We start from the raw sequence: 24,608 nt of genomic DNA, 5'->3' as shown, positions 1-24,608 counted from the left end.
AACAAACAACACAAGAAATGTTAAACTTTAGTCACCACCATGTTTTCTTTTTCCATTCTTCATTAATATTAAAATGTACATGAGTTCAATAAAAGCATAAGTAAAAGTAATAAATCCTTTTTCAGTCTTAATTTTTCATCATACAGACATTTCCAGGTTTGTTTAATATTACTTCAATAAGTCAGGCACTCCTTTGTCTGCAACGGTTTTCAAAACTTTACGCCTAAAACCAATCTATAAATAATCTTCTACACAGGGTATGATCCCCTGATGGCACAGTGACAGAATGCTTGTTATTTAACACTGTGATAGGTTGTTTTAGTAAAGCGGTTATTAAAATGCAGCCGGGTTGAGTGGAACTCACAATTTTCGGGCAGGTTTCTCCTAGACCTCCCTTTTGATGCTTCCAACCTAAAAGCATCCATCCACTTCCTTAAACCCATCTCACCCATTCTTGGGAAGGCTAACAAGGGCAGTGATGCCCTGCCTCCCTTCTTGCCATTGGAGAGTCTTACCCATCATTGGGTCATCACCTCTTGCCACTGGTCTCGATACTGCTCAGTCCTATTAGCCAATCCTTAACAATTTTGTATCAGTAAACAGATATTTTCTTTTGTTTCAGGGAGTATCACCTGAGAACCGTCACAGCCATCTACAACTGCTTAAATATGGAGACAATTAAAAACATGGTTAAATTCAAAAAGCATTATTCAAAATGTAACAATCTATTAAAATTGTCCAAATTAAAAGTAAAACGCTACAATTGAACTCATTTACAGATCATTAATTTCCATTCAGGTTGTATTTCTGCTACTTTAGCAAATGTCACAAAAGACCATGTATCATGGTGGGGACTAACATCAGAACAAAACAAATTAAAGGGTAGCCTTTGTCAAACTTCTAGGAAGCTTAATTGAAAAACATCACCTTAATTCAATAATAGTCTCTAGATTGTTTTTGAACCTACATTAAGTGTGTCAGATCAACTTTCAACTGAATCTCTTGTCTTTAGTATAAACCCTTAACATTAGATTGCCCTCTGAATATACAAAATCTTTAATTATAATAAGGAAAGCTGTTTGAACCTCTCCTTCATATCACTGTAACTAATATTATTGTCAAATCAGATCATTTTCCATGTACAATAAAATCAAATCAAAAGAAAATAAAACAATTTATAGATGTGCCTTTAGCACACTTCAAAAACTTATACTTAGAGTGAGAGAGAGAAAGAGTAGGGCATGGGAGGAATTCAGAGGAGGACATTCCACTCCTTCACACTGTTTCTAATCTTGTTACAGCTATTCCTTCTTTTTCATTTTAGAATCTCACAATAATACATTTAAGTTATTCTTCAACAGTGAATATAGTGAGAACATCTATCTTGTAGTCCTGTCATCTTATTACTAATATAAACCCCATCTTTTTTTTTTAAGTCAATTAACTCTCTTATGATTACTTTCTCCCTTTTCTTACTCTTTCTCAGAAGGAACTTTCATTCTATCTAATGAAGCAACACAAATCACCCTTTAAACAAACAGAAAAGTAATAAAATGTTAAACAAAATAAAGTAGTAAAGTGGCACAATGGAAATTCAGACAAATCTCTTGTGTTTTGAAATATTTGATCAATATCATACACTACGTCCTTTTAATTTTTCATGTCTCTTTTTTTATATTCTAATGTTTCAGCATTATTTAACAATAAGATTTTTCAGTTATTATTCTTTTATACTTCTCAGCATTTCTTGACAAATGATTCAGTTAAATAGCAAAACCAATGCCTCTAAAGTGATACTTTCATGGATTAATCTCAAAACAGAAACAGTTTACTAGAAAAAGACACTCAATCAACTCCCTGCAGCACCCACTAACCTTTTTTTTTGTTTATTAAAGTGAGGGTACTCTCTGGAAAATTTGGGGGGTAACCAATCCAATAGGTAACTCTAACTTTGCCATCAAGTTTGTAATATTTAACCTTCACGTAAATGAATCAGCGGTTAGAAGCTGGATTTAAATTTAGACCCTCAGAACAATTTAGACATGGGTCTTGAACCCATTGATGGCATTCTGGTTATTCACATAAGACTGAAATCAACTTATCCAGAGAAATTTGTATCCACATTTGAAATATCAAATCAGTATTGATTACCAGCAGTCATGAGAGTGGGAGGGCCAATCAGATAATAGCCCACATCATTTTCAGTCTTTTTTCCTTCGCTTATTCGTCAGTTTCACCTTTCTTTTTAATTTCTCTTTCCCATTTTCTTGACATCTTACATTTCCATTTGCTTAACCGTGGCTTTGATAACTAGTGACCTCCATAAAGGAAGTACACAACAAACGATAGCCCTCCTAGCATTATTGCAAATCCCAAAAACATTCCCAATTTACATAATGCATCTCTCCCTAACAAATTAACAGGATTCTGATTTGTATGGTTGCACTTTTGTTTTTAGTTTGTAGCCTTTTTCTCTTCCCTGTGCCCACCTTCTTATATTTTTCAGATAATTTTCTCCTTCCTTTTTGAATAGTGACTCCTCTTCACTTTCTCTCTCCCTACTATCCAATAATCTACTTCTATTTCTCACCAACTTATCTGTGTCTTGTATTAATTTTTCTGTTTCTCTAATGTCCCTATTTATTTGTGTTACTATTACTTGCGCTTCTGCTTCAATCTCCTCTTTTTCTCTTCTTACTTGCCCTTTTTGTTTCTCTCTTTTTATATTGTACTCTTATCTTTAGTTTTATAATTTTTTTTATCAAAGTTTCGATTTCCTCGCACAACGCTACATCAAATGTCCCTTCCTTAGGCCCTTTTGTCATCATATCTTGGTTCACTTTTGCCATTTGCTTGAGAGCTTATCTATAAGTTCTCTACACAATGGATATTTTAATCCTAATTAGGAAAAATGAATCAATGTATCAATTTTTTTAATAATTTTTATTTGTTCGAATAATATGATCTTCCAAAAGAAATTCAATTATTTTTATTTATTTATAAACCAATTTTCCATATCCTCTCCTTTAACATGCACTTTAATTGTAATAATTATTATACCATATACATGTACAAATTTTCCTATATGTTGTCAATTTAGGATCACTCTGTATCCAAATAGTGCCAAACAACAATAACAGCAGCTTTTTCTTAGATAAGTTGAGTTTATTTCTTACACTGTTATTTTTATTTGGCATATGTTGGCAAATTATTTTATCACCATTCATTTAGATTAATCATTGAATTTAGAGAATAAACGTATATTTACTATTTTAATTTAGTTCCTACTACAATAATCTGCGAAGCCAATATACTGAAATATACTTATATACAATATACTTATTTCACCTTCACTCTTCAATACACAACATTCATACAAGTCCCTTTATTATTTATTTATTTCACTTTCTCATTTCTTTGAGATTATATTAATCAATTATTTACACAGTGGATTTCTAGATTTTAGTATTTCCACTGGAGTGTTTGCCATAATTATACCTTATGCAATATAACAACACTTATCTTAAATACAACCTTTGTTTAAAATCCAGTTACTTAGTTGACTTTAGTTTAATGCAATACACTGGACTCAAATTTTATTGTTTGTCCAGATAATGTGATTTCCCAAATGGAATTCAATCACTTTATAGTTCTTTATAATTGTAATATTCTTCTTTGTCACTGTGATATGAACTTTAACTCTAAGCACTGTTATACAACTTTTATGTATAAATTATCTGTATGAAGTCAAGTAAATTTCTATGCTACAATCTAGTTTAGGATTTATGAACTTGCACATGTCCAACAACAGCTGCTCTTTCTAAGTTTAGTTAATTTTACTTCAGGCTTCCTTCATGGCATGAAAAGAACAGCCCAAGACTAAATTTAGTCCGCCAGCTAAGAGTTAATTTTTTGCTTTCATTTTGTTTTACAGTTGTGTTGTCTCACCATTTTTTTTATTTTTCCTATTGTCAGTTTATACTGTATTATATTTACTCTTCCATATATTCATTGGTTTTAACTCCACAATACAACCAGAATAATTTTTAAGTGCCCTTTTTGCCTCTAATAATCAGATCTCTTCTGCCTCATATATTGATGGAAGGTTAAAAATAGGCCTAAATAGATTTTCCATGCTGTAAATTGCACATCACTCCTCAGTAATTACGCAGCAAAGGCTGAGTCTTTCTATCTGGATCACAAATTCTACAATTTGAAGAATGACCAAATAACCTACAAAGTCAATATCTCAGAACGTTTTTAGTTTTCTCTGTGTTAACAAAGGAATTTCCCAACATCCATTCAACATACACTACCGGCCAAAAGTTTTGAAACACTTGACTGAAATGTTTCGCATGATCTTAAAAATCTTTTGATCTGAAGGCGTATGCTTAAATGCTTGAAATTAGTTTTGTATACAAAAATATATTTGTGCCACCATATTAATTTATTTCATTATAAAACTAAAATTGTATAAAAAAAAAATAAAAAAAAAAGTTTTTGAAATTGATGACTTGGACCAAATAATAAAGAAAAGCAGCCAATAAGTGCCCAACATAGATGGGAATTCCTTCAATATTGTTTAAATAGCATCCCAGGGTGATACCTCAAGAAGTTAGTTGAGAAAATGTCAAGAGTACATTTCTGCAAATTCTAGGCGACTACTTTGAAGATGCTAAAATATAACACAGTTTTGATTTATTTTGGATTTTGTTTAGTCACAACATAATTCCCATAGTTCCATTTATGTTATTCCATAGTTTTGATGACTTTTATTCTAAAATGTGAAGAAAACAATTTATAATAAAGAATAAGTGTTTCAAAACTTTTGACCGGTAGTGTATAAAAGGCAAACCTTCTTTATTAGGCAACATTTATTCCATTCATCGTATCCTTTAATTTTGTATTTTATTTTTAGGGCTCATATTACACTCAAATCCACACTTGTCCCCTTATTTATAGGGCTCATATAACATACACATTGTGTTCCTTTTATTTTAAGGACGCATCATACATTCCAGTCCCTCTACTGGGCTCATACTTGTACTCAGTCATACACTTCCATACGCAATTTTCAGTCACACTTCACACACTTTCAAACACAGACACAAACACTCTCACAGACACAGAAACTTTCACACTTTTTACAAACACAAGGCCTTTATAAACACAGAGCTCTCAAAAAATACTATAATTCTAAAACGCAGCTATTCTACCACCTTTCTCAGGTGACCTACTGGATTTTCTGCCTACCCGGTCAAAAACCTGTGATTCATGCCTACCCGGCTTCTATAAACTTTATCTGCTTTCATTTACTGTTATCCATCTAGTCCCCTTTAACAGTAAAAACAGATAATTGCAGGATTTGCCTACCTGGTCAAAAACTGCGATTCATGCCTACTCGTTTTTTTTTTAAAAACTTTATCTGCTTTCATTTACTGTTATCCAACAGTTTAAAAAAAAAAAAAAAACAGATCATTGCATGCAATTATTTCTTCTGGAATCAAAACCTTTCTATTCTTTTGCTCTTTAATTTTGGAGAAGCTTTTCGAGTGTCCTTACCACCACGGGCAACTCTGGCAAGCAACACAAATTAATAATAAGCAACAATGCTTACCTTAGGTGGCCACCTATTTGTGTTGCCTCAAGCCAGCCCATGGTGATTTTTCACCCTTCTGCTCCTTCCAATTCCATCCTCGTCGCCAATGTGTTGTGGCTTCTGCCACCTCTGTGAAACATCACTCTTGAAGTCTTGGGGTTTTGACTTTATTATCAGAGACAAAAAAGCCGAGTTGTTCCAAGCACAACAACTCCAGCAAATGGTTTGCACCCGCTTAAATACATATCATCTACCAAGGAGTGGCCAAAACATTCCATACATGTCACCATTATCCTTCATCCTACTCTTTGACTCCAGTCCATTTATTTAAGAAGTGGACAGGAGACACCTGTGGAGGAACCTCAACATATTTTCTCAGCAGTCATGAGAGCAGTTTACTATATGTGAGCACATTCCTTTCCTACACAGGCTTCTCCACACACACTAAGATTCATGCTTGACCATCAGAAATAATTGTAGAATAAAATGGCTAAATTAACATTGATTATACTTGATTAATTACTCAACTTGATAAAAATATTCTACAACGTTAGAAGCCACTGGGGTCGGGACAGCTGTGTTTTTTTTTAAGTAGGGTACGTGTTTGTAATTTATGAAAAAATATATAGGCCGTCCGAAATTGTTTCACACACATGCTCTCACTCACAGATACACGCAAATGGATGAGTTAGGGGCTGTTCACACCAAACATGTTTTTGCCTGCGTCTGCTCTGTTTTGCCATTGTTTTCCTGTGTAAACACGCTGGACGAACATCCATACCTGCTGCACGCGTCTCGCTGTTTCTTCAGTGTCTCACGGAGGACTGGCACATTTTTAGACACTGTGTTGAGTTAATAAGAGCTTCAGGTTTCAAAAATGCATGCCGAGTGTAAGGGTAAAAGGGGGAAGGAGGAGGCGAGAACTGGCTTGATAAAATAATTGACTCCGGCCCATTGAATTACTGAAAAATAATGCACACCCGAGGTGTAACGATCACTCCACTTCATGTCGCAACTGCATTACCACCTCGATTGTGCATTATATTTCAATAATTAAATGGTCCGTCGTCAATTATTCCTTACATACTGTAATTGCTACTACGTGCCTCAAACGAAACTCTGAATATCTTTCAAATATTTGATGTAGCCTAAAGAACCTGGCACGCTTTGGCAAATCCAGCGACTTTTTTGTTTCAGACCGGTACCTAGTCAACACAACTTTGTTTCCAGGCTGACTGATAAAAAAAAAGCCAGCCAAGCAGATGACTTGCAGTGTTAGACTATGCTGAAACAGAAATATAATGCCACAAGCATGTCCTTAAAGTCACGTTGACCTCTGACCGCTCTTTCGCATCACCCTCAGTGTGCAGGTGTTGTTTGTGTGTGTGTTGTGTCTGAACATATGTTTGTTTCTTTGCTCTTTCTGGAAGTGGAGGAGATTTGAGGATGTACTGGGACTTCAAGCAGTCCCAGTTAGTCTGCTGGACGCAACTGCGACTGCAGGCTTTCTCGCTGTGGAGCCGCAGTCCGTGAGAACTACTGCTGTTTCATTAACACCAGAGATATAATGTATAATGGGCAACGGACATATTCTTTAGAGACCATCAATGTTTACCAAGGCCATAAAGGTCATTACTTTTGCTATTGGTAAAGAAAGTAAACTTTGCCGTCTTTGTTTTATTTATATGTATATACCAAGTGCTGTTTGATAACATAGGACTGTTAAAGGAACAGTTCAGCCAAAAATAAGTTCTCTCATCATTTGAGAGCTATGGTGCAGGGGAAGATTTTCAGTGATAAACGACTTAAATTTTGATCTGTTCCTCACAAAACATTTTACTTCAAAAGACTTGGAATATAGCGCAGAAGTTGTATAGGACAACATTAATGGTGGTTTTTTTTTTGTTTTGTTTTTTGGAGTTTGACAGCTTTTTGTCACCATCTACTTTTGTTGTATGAAAAAAACAGCATGAACATTGTGTTCTTTAAAAGAAAGGAAGTCATACGGGTTTGTAACGATGTAAGGGTGAGTAAATAATAACAGAATCTTAATTTTTGAAGGCAGAAATTGGAACACTTTAATCTAAAATTTATGTGCTTTTGGTGCTTTTTTGTGGTTTGTCTTTTGTTATATTTTAATATTCAGAAATGAATACTGGGTATGTCATAGTAAATCATCTTGATGAACAAATGTTTTGGTGTTTGTTTTTATTGGTTAGGTCATCCAGCTACCTTACCTTTCAATTATCTTAAATGTATAATTTACAGGGGAAAAATACATATAAATCAAAACATTAAAAGTTACTATATATTCTCAGTTTCAACATTATTATGCATCTGTAGTAATACTGCAACACCATTCACAAAAAAAGGGAAAGATTACTAAAGTAGACATTCTAACATTTCAGAGCACAATATGATACGTGACACTAGAGGTGAGTGATTATGTCACAAATGAATCTTTCATCCTGTTTCCAACCTCAGAACAATCGGGCCAGTCCAAAAGAAACGGGAGCGATGTGTGATGTGTAGGGCAGGTGGGAAGATGCAAAGATCTTAATATCCAAACGTGTTCTCACCGCTATATGCCACATACAAAAAGCCATCTTCATCATTTTCTTTCTCGTAGAGTTGTCCCATCGTCAGACTGAAACAATAACACAAAACATATATCAACACTTATACAGTATAGGTAAAGTGCCATGCAATATACTGAATATTCACAATCAGAGATGCGTAAATTACTCAAAATAAAATAATCAATTAAAAGTTACTATTTGCTTATCTAAAAATTTTATCAGATTACACTACTGATTACTTCATGGGAAAAGTAATCACATTACAAATTACCTTAAGTTACTTTCTGAAATACTTAACAGAAAAGTTTTTGTTTTTACAAGCAACAAATTCCTCCTTGGTTTACTGACATACGCAAGTCATAAACTCGCACCACACATTTCTCCCTTACAATGACTCGTTAGAGGGCACACACCTTTCAGCTGTCACAGAAATGCATTATGAATTCTACATAATATTTTAGGAAATGTGAAACCCAAGTAATGTAATTTAAAATAAGTAATTGTAATCTGATTACAAGTATTTAATATGTAATGTGTTACACTTCTTTTTGACTAAAAGGCAATTGGATAACAGTAACTAATTACTCTGTAATCAGATTACACCCAACACTGTTCACTATATATTAAAACAATATCACACAAGCTAAAGTGCTGTATGGCACTTTATCAGCATGGCTGTGATTCAGTCGCAGGCCGAGTGCCGTAGGAAATCACAGCCGTGCTGGTTTAGGGCCATACAGCACAATTGCGAATTTGATATTGCTTATAAACAACAGTTCAATGAGCAAGTCAATAAAAAAATGAGGAAAAACTGTCACAAAAATACGCACTTATGCCACGGATCAGGATCTGCCAATGCTAGTTCAAAAGATGCACCCAAGCATCTGTTACTAATTCAAAAATGTCACTTCAGAAGTACAGCTTGGGCTGTTTCAAACAAGTTGGAAGAAACAAGGAGATGCGTGTGTGTGTGTGTGTGTGTGTGTTTGAGAGAGAGAGAGCGCAACTCAGCGTGTGAGATTATCTGCGTCTGTTGCAACTCCAAAACAGAGATGAACAGTAAAGCTATAGCTGTTTAACTCAATTCCTCAGCTGTAATGTCAGCTGTTGAAGACAATGTCATTTTTGTCAAAAACTTCCTATTTTCTACGTGTAAAAAAGCCGTCTGATTGGGGGTATTCCTTACTCTTTCTCGGTTGCTGGTGGCTGTGCGGAATCCCGCCTAACAGGTAAAAGAGCCAATCACCTTTCAAATACAGACATTACCTGTCAAACAATTCAAGATGCACATTAGCTATAGAAGCCGGGAAATTTTCATTTTTTAGCTTAATCTGAGGTAAAGAAGCACAATTTATGATACAAGCGTTGTCAGATTTTACTGCTGATTTGAAATACACTCACTGAGCACTTTATTAGGAACACTGTACCTATACTGGGTAGGGTCTCCCTTTGCTCTCAAAACGGCCTCAATTCTTTGTGGCAAGGATTCTACAAGATGTTGGAAACACTCCTTTGAGAGTCTGGTCCATGTTGACATGATTGCATCACAAAACTTCTGCATATTTGTCAGCTGCACATTCATGCTGCGAAACTCCCATCCTACCACATCTCAAAGGTGTTCTATTGGATTCAGATCTGGTGACTGGGAAGGCCACTGAAGAACAGTGAACTCATTTTCATGTTCATGAAACAAGTTTGAGATGACTTTTGCTTTGTGACATGGTGCATTATCATGCCATGTCCAGTTTTGGTGCCTGTGCCTACTGCAGCCTCAGCTTTCTGTTCTTGGATGACAGAAGTGGAACCCAACGTGGTCTTTTGCTGTTGTAACCCATCCCCCTCAAGGTTCAATGTGTTGTGCATTCTGAGATGCTATTCTGCTCACCATAATTGTAGAGGGTGGTTATCTGAGCTACCGTTATCTGAGCTAACCAGTCTGGCCATTTTCTGTTGACCTCTCTTATCAACAAGGTGTTTCAGTCTACAGAACTGCCACTCACTGGAGGTTTTTAGTTTTTGGCACCATTCTGAGTAAACCTTAGAGACTGTTGTGTGTGAAAATCAGCAGTTACAGAAATACTCAAACCAGCCCATCTGGCACCAACAATCATGCCATGGTTGAAATCACTGAGATCACATTTTTTCCCCATTCTGATGTGAACATTAACTGAAGCTCCTGACTGGTATCTTCGTGATTTTATGCATCGCACAGCTGCCACACGATTGGCAGATTAGATAATCGCATGAATAGGTAGGTGTATGGGTGTTCCTTATAAAGTGCTCAGTGAGTGAATGTTCTTTGATCATTATCTTGAACAACTGTTTTGGTGATTTTGGTCTTTCCCCATTCCAGCAGATAGGAGCTGCACTTTCATGACTGGAGATAGCTTCCCGGGAACATTCCAAAGACGGCTGCCAGTGGACTGACTTGCTAGAAAGACTTTGGTGAGAGGCAACTGCTGATGACTTCATAGAAACCGCTCGCTGACTGGCAGAATGTCAGCTCAACTCACTCATAGCACACAAAAATGGTATTTTGTCAACACCTACTGGCCAAAATCTTTAATGTCACAGGAATAAATGAAATGAGACATCTAGCTTTTTACACATTTGCGCTGCTCTTACACTTTAGTTTAGAACACCACGAACACAAGTGGAGTGATACAAACAATAAAGCATTTGAGTACTGTTGTTCTGAGGCATCAGCACTCTTGGAACATCTCTTGTCCAATCAGATTCGAGGAACTAACTGTTGTATATTTGCAATGATTTTCCTGGTGATATAAAATTAAGCAACATCATGAGGATTGCAATGATTTTAATGTGTGTGTTTTTTTAATTTGGCAAAGATAATAAAAAATGTTTAAACAGTGCATTACACTGTACATTTAAAAAAAATTGCATTACAGTAGCAAAAATGGCATTACCGTTGATTCAGTTCATTTTTGTGAACCAGTTCAAACTTTCCTTTTAATGAATCAATTAGAAAATCTGATTTAAAGCTGCACTACGTACAATTTTGTTTTGTTAATAATTAACAAAAGTCCATTATTGAGTACATAAAAAAAATCAGTGTTCAAAACCCTGTCCTTATCTTACCCTGTTTCACTATGGTAGGCCTACAATAATAATTTAGATTTTGAGCTGTCAGTTCGGATTTGGCGCGAAATCGCAGGTTTCCGTCATTCATCCTTGCATGTTTACATCATGTCCGTAAGGACAGAGAAGAAGAGCAGGCTCCTGTTTTGTGTGCAGCCATGCATGTGTCGGCTGAGGAAGCAATGGGCTGTGTCTAGAGAGAACCTCATTCGCTGTTTCTAAGGTTAGGTTTAGGGTTCGATTTAGTGGTAGTGTTAAAGTTAGGGTTAGGCTTAGGGGAAGATGTAGGGAATTTGTAGGACTCTAAATAAACCCAATAAACGTTGCATGTGCCTCTCACGAGACTTTAGGTAGCTGGGAGGTTACCTTCTAGACACAACCAAAGCAATAGCTGTTCAAGGCAGTTCAGGACAGCAGCAGCAGGACATAAGTTTCCAGATGGATGTTTAACTGTTAAGTCCTGTAAGTTGGGAAGTGGGGCCTCCATGGATCGGACTTATTTTTCCAGCACATCCCACATATGATTGATTGTATTGAGATCTGGGGAATTTGGATGCCAAGCAACACCTTGAACTCTTTGTCATGTTCCTCAAACCATTCCTGAACAATTTTTGCAGTGTGGCAGGGCTTATTATCCTGCTGAAATAGGCCACTGCCATCAGGGAATACCATTGCCATGAAGGTGTGTAAGTGGTCTGCAACAATCTTTAGGTAGGTGGTACATGTCAAAATAACATCCACATGAATGCCAGGACCCAAGGTTTCCCAGCAGAACATTGCCCAGAGCATCACACTGCCTCTGCCGGCCTGGCTTCTTCCCATAGTGCATCCTGCTGCCATCTCTTCCCCAGGTAAACGACGCACACGCACCTGGCCGTCCACATGATCTAAAAGAAAACATGATTCATCAGACCAGGCCACTTTCTTCCATTGCTCCATGGTCCAGGGGCCAGCATGGGCACTCTTACCGGTCTGCGGCTACACAGCCCCATATGCAGCAAGCTGTGATGCACTGTGTGTTCTGACACCTTTCTGTCATGGCCAGCATTACATTTTTCAGCAATTTGTTCTACAGTAGCTCTTCTGTGGGATTGGACCAGACGGGCTAGCCTTCGCTCCCCACGCGCATCAATGAGCCTTGGGCGACCATGACCCTGTCGCCGGTTCACTGGTTGTCCTTACTTGGACCACTTTTGGTAGGGACTAACCACCTGCCGTTTTGGAGATGCTCAGACCCAGTCATCTTGCCATCACAATTTGGCCCTTGTCAAAGTCGTTCAGATCCTTACGCTTGCCCATTTTTCCTACATCCAACACATGAAATTCAAGAACTGACTGTTCACTTGCTGCCTAATATATACCACCCCTTTTCAGGTGCCATTGCAACGAGATAATAAATGTTATTAACTTCACCTGTCAGTGGTTTTAATGTCGTGGCTGATCGATATGTGTGTGTGTATATATACACACACACACTACCGGTCAAATGTTTTGAAACACTTGACTGAAATGTTTCTCATGATCTTAAAAATCTTTTGATCTGAAGGTGCATGCTTAAATGTTTGAAATTAGTTTTGTAGACAAAAATGTAATTGTGCCAACATCTTAATTTATTTAATTATAAAACTAAAATTTAATAATAAAAAAAAAAAGGATTTTGAAATTGATGACTTGGACCAAATAATAAAAGCAGCCAATAAGTGCCCAACATAGATGGGAACTCCTTCAGTACTGTTTAAAAAGCATCCCAGGGTGATACCTCAAGAAGTTGGTTGAGAAAATGTCAAGAGTACATGTCTGCAAATTCTAGGCAAAGTGTGGCCACTTTGAAGATGCTAAAATATAAAACAGTTTTGATTTATTTTGGATTTTGTTTAGTCACAACATAATTCCCATAGTTCCATTTATGTTATTCCATAGTTTTGATGACTTTACTATTATTCTAAAATGTGAAAAAAAAAGAAAAGAAAATTATGATAATAATAATAATAATAATAATAATAATATATATATATATATATATATATATATATATATATATATATATATATATATTATAGTGTATTTTATGTGCTGAATTGTAATGTCATACATTTCTATAAATTTTTATAGACCAAGTGGAAAAAGTTGTCATGGCCACAAATATTTGCTCTCTGAAAAGCCCATGGAGTCCCCTGCTAATACTCTTAAGATTTACTACTGTGGCATGTTTGGGCTAAGAGAAACTTAAATAACAAAAAATGAATTGATTGGTCACAGGAGGATAATGACCTTTTAAGCCTGATGTGTCAAATAGGATACAAAAAACAATTATGTTCTATATATATAACTCTTCTGTTCCTTTACAGAAAGCTATTAAAGCCTGGAAAAGCCTCTAGTTGTTTTTTATTTTATTTTTTTATCAATATTATTAATATTATTATGAAAAAGCTACTTTTGAAACAGAAAAGGTTAGAGTGGGCAAATAAACACAGACATTGGACAACAGATAATTGGAAAAGAGTGTTATGGATCTTAACCCCATTGAGCTTTTGTGGGATCATCTAGACTGTAAGGTGCGTGAGAAGTGCCCGTCAAGACCGCCACATCTATGGCAAGTGCTACAGGAAGTGTGGGGTGAAATGTCACCTGAGTATCTGGACAAACTGACAGCTAGAATGTCAAGGATCTGCAAAGCTGTCATTGCTGCACATGGAGGATTTTGTGATGAGAACTCTTTGAAGTAGTTTAAGTTCTGAACAATTTTTTAAAATTGTAATAGTAATTTTTCATGTTATTAATGTCCTAACTATACATTGTGATCAGTTGAATGCCACTTTGGTAAATAAAAGTACCAATTTCTTTCATAAGAGCAAAATCTGTACATTATTCCAAACTTTTGGCTGCCAGTGTATAATTACAACATCCACAGATAAATACTTGGCAGCTCCAACCCAACATTAATTAGCAAACAGTTTGTAATAACATATATTCTATGACTTGCAATACCAAAATTAAACTGATCCAGTACAAAATTATCCATAGAACACATTTCACAATTTACAACGTCACCAAATGGGATACACACAAAGTAACACCTGTTCTTACTGTCTAACTTCCATTTCCATGCACTCTGGCTTTGTCCACAAATACAGCACTTTGGTCGAAGGTCATGAGCAGGCTTTCAGAGATTCTTGGGCTCGGCATCCCATTGTGTCCTATTATAGTTCTACTTGGAGATCTGTCTGCAATAAACATTTCTAAGCATCTCAAACCATTCCTTTTCATTTCTTTGACTCTAGCAAAATAATAATAATAATAATAATAATAATAATAATAATAATAATTACTTAACTGTAAAGAGAGAACAAAACTTTCAATAAATCAATGGCTAAATTTGCCAACTATGCATTTCAACATGGAAAAATGAACCGAATCCATAAAGACAACTCAACTCAAGATCTTTTAAACAAAATGGACCCCATCTTCTCAATACCTACAGAACTGATTTCTCAACCACCAAGGCACATTTTTACTCAGCACTACTACTTCAGCCACTCACTCCTCACCACCCTCAAAGGAGACAATGAGCTTCCCTATCACAGACACCAACTCACACCAATTCACTATATTTGAAGCACTGTGGTTAATAAACGGGCCCCTTCAGGGTAACACATCTACTTCTGTCTCCGTGCCTCATTCATTTGTAACAGTCTTAAGCCTGTTACCATGCTTTCCTGGGGTGCAATAATTCTACACACTGCAAGGGGCACTAGAGTGCCTTAGCATTGTGTATAAACACAGATGGGTAGTAGAGTAAGTTAGATTTGTCGAGCAGAAGGGAGCAAGGTTTTCCCACTGCACGCTTCAAACTAGAGTCCTGAGTGGGAAACATTTGGTTTCTAGCCCAGTCAGAATAAACAGCTGTTTAGATCTTGCACGCCTTCCTCCAGTCAGTGTCTTTTGGTTGTGAATTTGTTTGCACACAGCGATCAGACAGACGGGGGAGCGTTTTTTGCGGAAGTAACTTCCTGTTTGGAACAGCGTGCTTGGCAGTGTCAGCGAGGCGAGTAAAAGAGTGGGGAGACAATCCGAGCCGGGGGTTTGCAACACAGGGTTGTGACTGGAGTAGAGATAATGGGTAGTGAATTAGAATTGGGAGAAGATCAAGAGATGGAAGACGAAGGGAGTGGATATAGGAAAATAGGTAGCAGTAGTAATAGCTCTTGGATTGGGTTAGAGGAAAAGGGAGGAAAAGGAAAGAGGAAATACTCAGGGTTGGACTACGACAGAGAAAAACAACAGGAGAAAAAGAAAAAAGACAAGTATAAGATATTGATCAAATTTCTATCAGAAAACATGAGTACAATGAACCCAATAAAAATAACAAAGGCATTGAAGGAATCAATAGGTAAAATTGAAAGTGCGAAAATGCTGAGAAATGGAAATCTTTTACTATTTTGTAAAGATAGTAAACAACAAAAAATGGCAGTAGGACTGAAATCGTTGGCAGGACAAAAAGTTTCAAGTTCAATATTAGATGAAAAGAAATGGATGAAAGGAGTGATTACAGGAGTTCCGACATAAGAAACAATTAAAAAAAAATCTGATGGGAGCAAAAGTGATTGAGTTAAGAAGGTTGAAATTTGTAAAAATAAATAAATAAATAAATAAATAAATAATAATAAAAAAAAAAACGCGAAAAAAAAAAAGAGCTTTTTGGTGATGGTACATTTTGAAGAGGAATCAATGCCTGAAAGAGTGTTTTTGGGATTAATCAGCTATATGGTAAGAACTTATATTCCTCCACCTATTAGGTGCTTTAAATGTCAATTTGTGGTGGGAACCATAGTGCTGGTTATGGTGGATGTCAGGTAAGGAAAGAAGCAGCAATAGTGCAAAATGTCAAGATAATGAATGTGCTTACATATGCGGAAGCAGTAAAGTGGATGGATCATCAAAATACGGAGAAAAACTAGAGAACGTAAGTAGGAATGGAGATTAAATGAATAAAAGTATATTGACTATTGATAAAGTGTCTTTCGTTGCATTTATGGCAGAAGTAATAAATTGCTCAGCTCAAACAGAAAGCAGGATGGAGAGGATTAAGATAATAATCAAAGCGGCGGAAAGATATTTGGGTTTTGAAGGAATCTTAATGGAGCAAGTAAATGAGAAGATAAATATGCAAAATTCTCAGCCAACAGGTGATGGCACATAATGGGACTACTAATAATACAATGAAATGAAAGAAGCTTAATATCAAATGGATTAGAATTCAAGAAATATATAGATAATTTAGATAATAAACCACACATAATTTGTATTCAGGAAACATGGCTTAAACCTAATTTAAATTTCATTATACAAGGTTATACAACTATAAGAAGAGATAGATATATAGGAAATGGTGGAGGGGACGCAACCTTTGTTAAGAATGAAACAGGATATAGAATAATAGATGTAAATAAAGAATAGGACTCAGTGGTTATATTAATATGGGAAGGAGCACAAAGTATTAAAATAATAAATTACTATAATCCATGTAATAGGTTAAGTAGTGAGGTGTTGGAAAAGGTAGCTGGAGTAGGAGATCAAAAAGTAGTGTGGTGTGGAGATTTCAATGCTCATAATTCACTATGGGGTTGTAGGAATACAAATCATAATGGGAATGTGGTGGAAGAATTGTTGGACAGTCTGGAGCTAATATGTTTAAATGATGGTAGTATTACAAGATTGGATGTATTGAATGGAAATAATACAGCAATTGATTTAACTCTCACCTCCAGGAGTCTGGCAAGTAAAAGTGTTTGGAAGGTGATAGATGAAAGTACTCATGGAAGTGATCACTACCCAAAAGTTGTAAAATAGGGATTGAAATAGTAGACATTGAGATAGAAGAGAATTTAAAGTGGAAGTTTAAATTAGTAGATTGGAATCATTTTAAAGAAGTAAGTGAAGTAGGACTTCTAGGAATAGATATTAATACAGAAAATGTAGAAGAATTAAATAATGAGATAAGTTATTAGAGATACAGTATAGCAATTGAATTAATTGGAAAAAGGTGTAAGGGTGAAAGGAGGAAAAAAGCAGTCCCTTGGTGGATAGAAGACTGTAGCAAGATAATAAAACAAAGAAATCGAGCACTAAGAAAAGTTAAAAGGTCAATGGTATATGAAGATTATATTGAGTATAAAAGAAATCAAGCAGTAGTTAGGAAAACAATCCGGATGGTAAAAAAGAGGTATTGGAGGGATTTTTGTGAAAATATTGGAAAGGAAACAGACATAAATGGATTATGGGTAATGATAAGGAAGATGGGCGGAATTCAGTCTATTATAAATATTCCGGTATTATTACAAGGAAAAAAACCAATCATAAATAATCAAGATAAGGCTGAAGTATTAGCAAAAACATTTGTGAAAATACATAGCAATCAGAATGTTTCAGAAAACATGAGAAAGAATAGAGAAAAGATAGTAAGAGAAAATCCAGATATTTCCAAAGACAGTGTTCCCAATGGTAGTACCTTGGATGAGGAATTTTCGTTATATGAAATGAAGCAGGTACTACATGGGGTAAGAAATACTTCTCCAGGCAAAGACGAGATATGTCATAAAATGATAAAACATTTAACAGATCAAGCATTGAATATAATCCTTCAGCTCTTTAATAACATATGGAAGCAGGTTAAGCTCCCTATAACATAGAAGCAGGTAGTAATTATACCTATAGGAAAACCAGGAAAGGACCTGTCACAACCAACGAGTTATAGACCTATTGCTTTAACATCAAATCTATGCAAACTTATGGAAAGAATGGTTATGGCTAGATTGAGTTATGTCATTGAATTAAAGGGTCTAATAAGTAATTATCAGAGTGGTTTTAGAAAAGGTAGAAGCAATATGGACGTGATATTAAATCTGGAAACAGATATAAGAAAAGCTCAGGTAAACAAGGAGGATTTGGTGGGAGTGTTTTTGGATGTAAAGAAAGCATACGATATGATGTGGAAGGAGGGGCTTTTAATCAAGATTGATCAAATGAATATTAAAGGGAGAATGTATAATTGGATCAGGAATTTCTTATTTAATAGAACCATACAAGTAAGAGTGGGAACATCTTTATCAAAAATATATAATATTGATAATGGGACCCCTCAAGGAAGTGTATGTAGTCCTATCCTGTTTAATATAATGATAAATGATATATTTCATAATATAGATATAGGAATAGGAGAATCATTATATGCTGATGATGGAGCAATCTGGAAAAGAGGTCAGAATATAAAATATGTGGTAGAAAGTATGCAGAAGGCAATGAATGAAGTTGAAAGATGGGCAAATTATTGAGCTTTTAAGATGTCAGTGGAAAAACCCCAGGTAATATGTTTCTCTAAAAAAACAGAAGACTCCCATCAATCAAGATAAAATTGTATGATCAAGTTTTAGTCCGAACTCCAGTTGTTAGATTCTTGGGAGTATGGATGGATTCTAAATTAACATATAAGAATCATATTCCAAAAATAGTAGATAAAGCAAAGAAAGGAATTAATGTATTGAGATGTTTGGCAGGTATTGACTGGGGTGCGGATCGGCAATCTTTGGAAAAAGTATATAGTTCAATAATAAGGCCTGTGATTGATTATGGGAGCATGGTATATGGGTCAGCATATAAAACCTTACAAAAACTAAATGTCATACAATCACAGGCTCTAAGAATATGCTGTGGAGCATTTAAATCCTCTCCAGTGTCTGCTATTCAAGTACAGGTGCATCTCAATAAATTAGAATGTCGTGGAAAAGCTCATTTATTACAGTAATTCAACTCAAATTGTGAAACTCGTGTATTAAATAAATTCAGTGCACACAGACTGAAGTAGTTTAAGTCTTTGGTTCTTTTAATTGTGATGATTTTGGCTCACAGTTAACAAAAACCCACCAATTCACTATCTCAACAAATTAGAATACATCATAAGACCAATAAAAAAAAAAAAACATTTTTAGTGAATTGTTGGCCTTCTGGAAAGTATGTTCATTTACTGTATATGTACTCAATACTTGGTAGGGGCTCCTTTTGCTTTAATTACTGCCTCAATTCGGCATGGCATGGAGGTGATCAGTTTGTGGCACTGCTGAGGTGGTAATGGAAGCCCAGGTTTCTTTGACAGTGGCCTTCAGCTCATCTGCATTTTTTGGTCTCTTGTTTCTCATTTTCCTCTTGACAATACCCCTTAGATTCTCTATGGGGTTCAGGTCTGGTGAGTTTGCTGGCCAGTCAAGCACACCAACACCATGGTCATTTAACCAACTTTTGGTGCTTTTTTTTTGGCAGTGTGGGCAGGTGCCAAATCCTGCTGGAAAATGAAATCAGCATCTTTAAAAATCTGGTCAGCAGAAGGAAGCATGAAGTGCTCCAAAATTTCTTCGTAAACGGGTGCAGTGACTTTGGTTTTCAAAAAACACAATGGACCAACACCAGCAGTTGACATTGCACCCCAAATCATCACAGACTGTGGAAACTTAACACTGGACTTCAAGCAACTTGGGCTATGAGCTTCTCCACCCTTCCTCCAGACTCTAGGACCTTGGTTTCCAAATGAAATACAAAACTTGCTCTCATCTGAAAAGAGGACTTTGGACCACTGGGCAACAGTCCAGTTCTTCTTCTCCTTAGCCCAGGTAAGACGCCTCTGACGTTGTCTGTGGTTCAGGAGTGGCTTAACAAGAGGAATACGACAACTGTAGCCAAATTCCTTGACACGTTTGTGTGTGGTGGCTCTTGATGCCTTGACCCCAGCCTCAGTCCAATCCTTGTGAAATTCACCCAAATTCTTGAATCGATTTTGCTTGACAATCCTCATAAGGCTGTGGTTCTCTCAGTTGGTTGTGCATCTTTTTCTTCCACACTTTTTCCTTCCACTCAACTTTCTGTTAACATGCTTGGATACAGCACTCTGTGAACAGCCAGCTTCTTTGGCAATGAATGTTTGTGGCTTACCCTCCTTGTGAAGGGTGTCAATGATTGTCTTCTGGACAACTGTCATATCAGCAGTCTTCCCCATGATTGTGTAGCCTAGTGAACCAAACTGAGAGACCATTTTGAAGGCTCAGGAAACCTTTGCAGGTGTTTTGAGTTGATTAGCTGATTGGCATGTCACCATATTCTAATTTGTTGAGATAGTGAATTGGTGGGTTTTTGTTGAATGTCAGCCAAAATCATCACAATTAAAAGAACCAAAGACTTTCACTGAATTTATTTAATACACGAGTTTCACAATTTGAGTTGAATTACTGAAATAAATGAACTTTTCCACGACATTCTAATTTATTGAGATGCACCTGTAGAAATAGATGAGATGCCTCTGGAACATAGATTAAAACTAAAAATGGCATATTTGTAACGTTGCTGGCACTGGCAATGACTAAAACAAAGTGTAGAGAACCCAAGTGCAGTTTATTTACAAACGTGATAACCTATTACCCTAACTACAAACATGAAACATAAACATGAACTTGACTATGACTTAAAACTTGACTTAGACAGAACCTGGCTTGATTTGGCTAGCACAAAACACATCCACATACATTCAATACTTGACGAAGGATAATGGTAAACATGAGGGCTTAAATACAAGACATGGGAGAACATAAACCAATGAACAAACAGAACTCATAACAAGATAATTAAACAATAAACCAATGAAAACATGACACATGAACATGGAGGGAAAACATGAAATCACATGACAAGGGAACAGGAACTAAACTTTTCAAAATAAAAGACATGAATCAACAAAATACACATGACAATATTGGACATCAATTAGAAGACATACTGAAATACATCCGGTTAAAAGAATACTAGAAAACTGTTGGGAGTATGAATTTTATAACCTGAAGAGCTTTGGATGGGAAGCAAATAAGGAGGCAGAAATAGTTGGAATAAATAATACGGAAATATACCCAACTGTGGTCATATCTGAAAAACCACCATGGTTATTTCCAGTGCCAAAAGTAGATTTTCTATTGCATGAGTTGATAAATGATAAATCCAGACAGATGCCAAAAAATATAATAGTTCAACAATATTTAAATTAATGATATGCTTCAGAGATTCAGATATATACAGATGGTTCCAAAGATCCAGAAACAGGAGTAACAGCAGCTGCAGTGTATATGCCTAATCTCAAGTATAAAATAGTTAAGAGAACATCAAATCATTTATCAGTTTACTCAACAGAAATGATTGCAATATTACTAGCTTTACAGTGGGTGGAAGAGAATCACCTAGAGGGAGTAGTAGTACGCTCTGATTCATATTCAGCATTACAAAGTATAGAAAGTGGAAAATCAAAAGCTAGGCAGGACATTTTGTGTAAAATACTTCAAATTATGTAAAAGATTAGTCAAAACAAATGTAAAGTAGTATTTATTTGGGTTCCTGCTCATGCAGGGGTGAGATGAAATGAGGAGGTGGACAAGATAGCTAAGAAGGCCTTAGGAAATGTAAATATAGATCTCAAAGTTCCAATGAGTAAAATGGAAGTAAAAGGGCAAATAAGAAAAGCTGTTAATGAGATATGGCAAACACAATGGGACAAGGAAGGAAAAGGGAGGCATTTATATAATATACAAATGAAGATGGGAGTTGAAAGAAACAGCTGTGGTAATAGAAGAGAAGACACTATTATAACTAGACTTAGAATTGGACATTCACAATTAAATCAATATCTATTTAAAATAGGTAAACATGAGAATGGAAGATGTCTTAATGAAACAAATCTTAATGAAAATATTGCTTAATAAGGATGGAATAACTTTTCATATGGTATTAGCATATTTGAAAGAAATACAAGTAATAAATAGGATTTTTTTAAAAAAAATTTAATTATTAAAATAATTAATTATTTTCCCATGAGTTCGATACTCCACACTCCAACCCAGTTGGTGGTGGAAATGCACCATAAGTTGGTTTGCCAACAGCCATAAAATGTCAAAGAATTTGATGAAGCTGCTGTTTTCTTTTTCTTCATTTAATGTATATTATTGATTTTGTCTTTGTATCATTACTGAGTTCTTTTGTTTGTATTTTCCTTGCTGTCTGAGTTGTTTGCTCCTATGCTAAATTGCTCATATTAGGTTATTTTCTGGGTTTGTAGAAGGACATTTTAGTTCACTGTGATCTTTGTTACGAGATCATTTTGGATTGCTATGTGGTTCTGTGGGCTTTGAGAAGCAAAGGATATCTCCTTTGTGGATCCTGCTGGATTTTATGCACAACTGATGAGAAGATACAGTATGACTTAACTTTTGGATTATTTGACTACATGGGGGATTGATTTCAGTTGGATTATTTCTATGTTCACAGACATCTACTTCTATGGATGCTTTCTTTCAATGCAGGACATAATCAGACAACATTTATTCACTCATCAAACTCACACACTGTTGTTTCATCCCTGCAGTACTGTATTCATTATCACTGAAAAAGGTTTCAGAGACTTTATGTACAACTGGATATTGGGTTCTTTGCATTTCATTATTTCATGTTTGTTTTGCTCTTTATGGTTTTTTCCCCCAATTATCAATGGTTAGTTTATTTCATGTTCTGAATTCATTATATAAAAGTACAAAAGACATAAATTGCTGCCTTACTGTCACTTTGGTATAACCTGTTTTCATTTTATGTTAGTGTTAGTAGGTCCTCCCTAATATCAGATTGATAACCATATTCTCGCACAAAGTTGTTGGACAGTTATACATTGTGCCACACTGTATACTGTGTATATACATAAATAATTAAAATTATATAAAAAATAATGTGTTAAAAATAGTTAATGCAATTTATCATGTCCCCAGACTGTAATAAGGAATATTCCTTCCATTTGAGCAATTTAAGCTGGGAGTACCACTTGTTTCCTCCAGGGGGCAGTAAGCGAAAATCGCTGTATAGGCAAAGCACACCTTACACATACAGAGAACAAACCACACTTACTGAGAACTGACAACACAAGATTAGAACACATTCTTGCATTCAAACACAGCTTGATGGGGTGCAAATCCGAACTCAGGGATCTCAAGACGTGTTTTCTAAGTTTCAAACTTCTATGGACGACCTAAAAACGCTATGTTCAGGACGCAACGCACCTGAGATGCTCCAAAAGTGTCTTCATCTGACGCAGGTGTACATTGTCCTTGGAAAAGCCCTTTTAATAAATCTATGACTGACTGACGTATGAATGCATTTTAATTATCCACTATTTATTATAATATATACATTTAATTTATAATTATTTAAATATAACTATTTATAATTATTTAATCATTATATATTGAATTATTGTTATTTGAGGGGCTTTCTCAGCAAATATTTATGTATGCGATTAATTGGATTAATTAATTGGCTTATCATGTAATTAATTCGATTAAAAAAAATTTTTTTTGTAATAATTAAGTTATTGACAGCCCTAATTTATATATATATATATATATATATATATATATATATATATATATATATATATATATATGGCCTTGTACATGTGCACCGTTTACCTGGGGAAGTGATGGCACCAGGATGCACTGTGGGAAGACGACAAGCTGGTTGAAGGGAGTGTGAAGCTGTGGGCAATGTTCTGCTGGGAAACCCTGGATCCAGCTATTCATGTGGACGTCATTTTGATATGTGCCACCTACCTAAACATCGTTGCAGACCAGGTACACCCTTCATGGAAATGGTATTCCCTGATGGCAGTGGCCTCATTCGGCAGGATAATTGGCCCTGCCACACTGCATACCTTGATAGGGAATGGTTTGAGGAACATGATGAAGAGTTCAAGGTGTTGCCCTGGCCTCAAAATTCCCCAGATCTCAATCCGATTGAGCATCTGTGGGATGTGCTGGACCAACAAGCCTGATCTACGACGGCTATACCTCGCAGCTTACAGGACTTGAAAGATCTGCTGCTAATGTCTTTGTGCCAGATAACACAGGACTCCTTCAGGGGTCTTGTACAGTCCATGCCTCGGTGGGTCAGCGCTGTTTTGGCGGCACACATATTAGGCAGGTGGTCATAATGTTTTGTCTCATCAGTGTATAAACTCAGCAAGAATAGAAATGTCCCTTTTTCAGGACACTGTATTTTAAAGATAATTTTGTAAAAATCCAAATATCTTTTCAGATCTTTACTGTAAAGGGTTTAAACAATGTTTTCCATGCTTGTTGAATGAACCATAAACAATTAATGAACATGCACCTGTGGAACAGTCGTTAAGACACTAACAGCTTACAGACGGTAGGCAATTATGGTCACATTTATAAAAACTTAGGACACTAAAGAGACCTTTCTAC

The 24,608-nt window shown here is 35.9% G+C and overlaps 1 protein-coding gene across 1 annotated transcript in view; it reads right to left on the bottom strand.

Moving 5' to 3' along the window:
- Positions 1-7,680: 7,680 nt before the first annotated feature.
- LOC127435780 (gamma-aminobutyric acid receptor-associated protein-like 2) overlaps positions 7,681-24,608 on the bottom strand; it is a 95,927-nt gene continuing 78,999 nt past the window's right edge. Inside the window, exon 4 of the mRNA XM_051689477.1 lies at positions 7,681-8,246. Within this exon, the coding sequence (XP_051545437.1) occupies positions 8,156-8,246 (91 nt within the window). The 3' untranslated portion in view covers positions 7,681-8,155. The remainder of the gene's footprint in view (positions 8,247-24,608) is intronic.

Source organism: Myxocyprinus asiaticus, chromosome 46 (assembly GCF_019703515.2).
Source record: "Myxocyprinus asiaticus isolate MX2 ecotype Aquarium Trade chromosome 46, UBuf_Myxa_2, whole genome shotgun sequence".
Classification (NCBI taxonomy): Eukaryota; Metazoa; Chordata; class Actinopteri; order Cypriniformes; family Catostomidae; genus Myxocyprinus; species Myxocyprinus asiaticus.
This window is presented reverse-complemented; position numbering and strand designations above follow the sequence as displayed.